Source organism: Acanthisitta chloris, unplaced genomic scaffold (assembly GCF_000695815.1).
Source record: "Acanthisitta chloris isolate BGI_N310 unplaced genomic scaffold, ASM69581v1 scaffold18690, whole genome shotgun sequence".
Lineage (NCBI taxonomy): Eukaryota > Metazoa > Chordata > Aves > Passeriformes > Acanthisittidae > Acanthisitta > Acanthisitta chloris.
In genome coordinates this window covers 1-4,294 of record NW_008650116.1, presented here as the reverse complement: position 1 = coordinate 4,294, position 4,294 = coordinate 1, and the positions used below count along the sequence as shown (strand labels likewise).

Below are 4,294 nucleotides of genomic sequence, written 5' to 3'. Positions count from 1 at the left end.
TGGGCCCAGAGGAAGCAGGAGGGGAAGGAGGGAGAGTGCAATGAGGCTCAGAGCAGGATTTACACCACAGAAACCCAAACTGTTCACACCTTGAATAACTAGCAAATTTACCTTGTTTCCACCAGCATTTTTCCTGCTTTTCCATAGGCATGAAATGCTGGCATAAAAAGGAAAAAATGTGGAAGTCAGTCAAAGAAAGGTTCAGAATGAGGCAGAGCTCAGTGCAAACAATACCAGTGACAAGCAGGGACCCAGCACTGGGGTTTTGGGGCTGTTTCCCTCACCCTCCCACTTTCTTTTCCAGCCATTCCCTGTGGAAACTGGAAGCCACATAAGACAGGAACAAAGCTGAGGGAAAGCCAGCAAGCAGGTTCTTTTTTTTCCCCTTAAACCCGAAGTGGTGTGAAGCAGCAGCCACACATGGCAGCCATTAAGGGAAACGGGAGGGAAAATGTGCCTGTGCAGGATTGTGTGTGGCAAAAGTTAAAGTGCTGCAAAATTCCAGTCCAATTCCCCTCTTTATTTTTATCCTCCCCTCAAACTGGGCTCCCTGACACTGCTGGCTGGGAGAGCTGAGCTGGTGCCCAGAACGTTCAATCCCATTCCCAGAATACCCAGTGCTCCCAACCCACACCAAAGGGCTGTGCTGCCAAGGCTCTGCTTTCCCCCCCTCCTGTCCTTGGGTTGGAGCAGAAAATGCTCAGAAGTCCTTAAATTGTTGTGTTTTCTCTTAAAAAGAAAAAGCCAAGAAAACCCTGCTACTATTTTTAGGCCTTACTGGGCAGAGTGGGATTGGAGAGCACAAACACAGACCACAGTGCCCCAATCTGCCAGTGAGGTCCAGCATGGCCCCAACCACACTGGAGTCCCCTTTGCCTTCCCTCATCCCCAGCCCAGCATTCCTGGAAGCCACCAGCAAACCAACTCCAACCCTTTCTGGAAGCTTCTTCTGCTATTTTAAATATTAACTCCAGCTCTTGATTTCCTTGGACTCTGCTTGAGCTAAACATTCAGGAAACCATTTGTCCTGCCACAGAATGAGCAAACAGCAGGGTAGGGACCCATAGGGACCCACAGCCTGGAGCAGGGATGTGGGGGAGCACCCAAAATAGCCCCTGGATTGGTGACAGGGTACTGGGACAGCTGCCACAAGGCACAGTGCCCAGGCACAGGGAGCGGCTGCTCCGCTCCGACATCTCTTGGGATCTCACAGCCATCAGGGAAAGGCTACAGCCCTAGGGGGGTCAGTGCCAGAGGCAAAGGGTCTGGGAGGAAAAGGAGGAGCCAGGAAGGGGCAAACATCCCTCCTGGAATGGGTCACGAAGGGGTTGAGCTTCAGGAGGAATGGTGTGGCACAGCTCTGTCCTTCTAGTACGCACAGGCAGGAGCCTCCGGACACGGGCACAGCCACGGGGGATGCTGGAAACAGCCCAACTCCTGGGAAATTTGGGAGTGATGTGCAATGAGGACAAGGCTCCAATGCCATGGCAGGTGTCCCACCTGGGCACACTGGGAAAATTGGATCTTTGATCTCCTCAGGAGGTGACAACTGTAAAATAAACAGCACAGTGGAATCGCTGGAGTGGGAATATCTGGATGCCCAGATTGGGCAGAGCTGAGCCTGGCCAGGAATCACAGAAGCCTTTTAAACCGTTTTACTCAGACAGAGCTTCAGCCCTTTAGAGGAAAGGGTCAAGCTGCCCTCCAGGTACTGGCCCCCAGGAGCTGACTCCCAGAGAACTGCTCCTCAGGGAACTGCCCCTCAGATGCTGCTGCTCCCCAAGAGCTGCCACAGGTCCAGTGTCCAGCCAGGCCCTGCCCATCCTCAGGGCAGCTGGAAAGGGAGGAATTCACACATGTCCTGGTTAAAAACCATCTGGGAACTGCAGCTCTCTTCCCTCCACACCCACACCTCTGCCCGAGGCCCTTCCCCTCCATGCAGCTGTGACAGTGACAAGACACCCCCGAGGTGGGGACAGTCCCTGCCCTGGGGCTGGCAGGCTCCAGCCCTGCCCTTGGCGCTGGAGCCATCGCTCCCGGTGTTCCTCCGGAAGGCACTGCCTGCCTGAAGGGAATGTGCACAACCTTCCCCCACGGCTCAGCACTGCCAAACCTCCCCCAGCACAGCCTGGGGACTGCCAGCAGTGCCTGCAGATGTCCCCATGCCCAGCCCGCGGGGACAAAGGGGATCTGTGTGAGTTGCCGGCCCAGGAGCATTGGGATGCGGCACGGGAGAGCTCCCGGGGGCTCTCCCTGCCGGTGGCACCTCTGCCAGGGCACAGGCACTGATGCCAGGAGGAAGCAGAGCAGCATTCCCGGCTCCCTGTGTGTTCTAGCCCCTTGGCTGGGGGCTGCAGAGGATCCCTTCCTCCCGGGAGTCGCTCCAAGGTGCTGGGACTCTGTGTGCTCCGGGAAGCAGCACACAGAGGATGTGAGGAGAGCTGGGCTGAGGCTCTGGGGGCTCCCCCTTCCCCCTGGCACCACCACAGCCTCCCAGGCCACGGAGCTGCTCCACCCTACCCATCCAAGTATGTGCATCTTGGGCACTCTGAGGGTAGAGCAAACCCATCTGTCAGTAGCTGCTGCGGCCCCTGGACCAGGCAGTGCCAGGCAGCTCCCTTCTCCCCAAAAATAAGGGAAAACAAGGAAAAGATGTCTTTTCTTGCTGTTTCAGGAGACATAAATACCTAAATACCTCCTGCTGTCCCAATCCAAAGGGATCCAAAGGGATTCTGACTCTCAGAATGAAGAGGGTGGCTGAGCTCTGCCCAAACCCATCCAGAGACCTTCCAGCTGTTTTTACTTTCTCATCCCCTTGGAACCCTGCGCTGTTTCCTCTCTGCTGAGCCCCAGAGGAGTTCCAGCTGGGATCCAGGCACTCAGCTCTGTGCCAGCTCCTGCCTGGCAGGACCTGCTGTCCCAGCAGTGCTGGTGGGAGTTGTGCCCAGACCCATCACTCATCCCAGAGCCACAGCTAACTCATCCCAGACAGCTCCTGGGAGCTGGGACTTGGATCAGGCAGTGCTGCACCTCCTCCCCTGCCTTGCGGAGTCAAAACAGCTCAGCATCACGAACTGGCATCAGGAGCAGGACCAGCCCCTTGTGCTGGCCCGGGGGGAGAGGCTGAGAGAAGATGAGGGAAATTGGAACTGCAGCAAGGAAAGCTTTGCTGTTCCTACACCTCCAGTGTGGAAGTGTAAATCCAGAGCCCAAAGTCACACTGGACAGGATAAAACCCCAGGAAAGGGCCCTGGGGGGAGGTCTCACCCAGGCCTGGGTAGGTCCTGCGCTTGCTGAGGTTTGCTGACTTCACCAAGAACATGCAGGACTGATGAGTCATCCAGGAGCAGAAGATGAGCAGCAGAGCCCCCAGCAGGATCCCACACTGGAAGGGAGCAGACAGCAAAGAGAGCAGCAGGAGATGAGGGTCAGACCCCACACACAGCCCTCCCTCAGCCTCCCACACATGTTCCAGCCACACCGTTCCCTGCCCAGGGAGTTCTCTCCACTACATATCAGCTGGGAGGAACCTGCAGGCTCCATATCACTGCCTCTACAGCCCAAGGGCACTGGGAACACACACATCTGTGTCCCACAGCTCCAGCTGCACCAGTTTCTCTGGGAAATCGATTTAAGCAGTGGACTGGGAGCACAACTCCCACCCTGGTGGGCTCAGGGGCACAAACAGATCCTGAGGAACCATCTTGAATATAAAGCTCTTTGTTAACAAGTATCTGACACACCACACTCTTCCCCAGCTCCTGGCTGTGTCCTGCTGCCTCACTGCTCACAGGCGTGAGAACCACAGGCCACTTTTTGAGCAGGTGACTTGGAACAGCCCCAAATCCCCATCCAGGTGCTCTTTTCCTGCTGTGTTAAGAGGCCATGGGATGGAGACAGGACCCAGGGAAGGACTGTAGGGACACAGTAGGTGTTTGCAAACACCGCCAAGTCAATTAATGTTTACCATATGGATAAACTCTTCCATTTAAGTTTCCCAAGAAGGGCAGAAACGACCAGCCGGGACCTCGGGGCAAGGGAAAACAGTTTGGTGCAGAAACCATGAGCTGGAGGCTAATAAAAACACAGATTGGTACAAGAGATGTTGATCTCGGACTCCCTGTGCTAATACTCCTCTGCCAAATGCTGAACCCCCAGACCGGAGAGAGGGGGACACAGCTGCCCTCTGACCCCCTCCCCGCGCCGAGGACCTCGCTGGAACTCTGGGCTGACACAGGCGGGACCGACACTCCCTCCCCATCCCGGGGGGACCCCGCTAGGACCCTCGTACCCG

The 4,294-nt window shown here is 56.2% G+C and overlaps 1 protein-coding gene across 1 annotated transcript in view; it reads right to left on the bottom strand.

Annotated features, from left to right (window-relative positions):
• LOC103810884 (putative sodium-coupled neutral amino acid transporter 10) overlaps positions 1–3,487 on the bottom strand; it is a gene marked incomplete at both ends in the record, with an annotated part of 16,920 nt that extends 13,433 nt beyond the window's left edge. The window contains 2 exons of the mRNA XM_009083809.1: positions 112–157; positions 3,268–3,487. Coding sequence (XP_009082057.1) covers positions 112–157; positions 3,268–3,487 — 266 coding nt within the window. The remainder of the gene's footprint in view (positions 1–111; positions 158–3,267) is intronic.
• Positions 3,488–4,294: the final 807 nt, after the last annotated feature.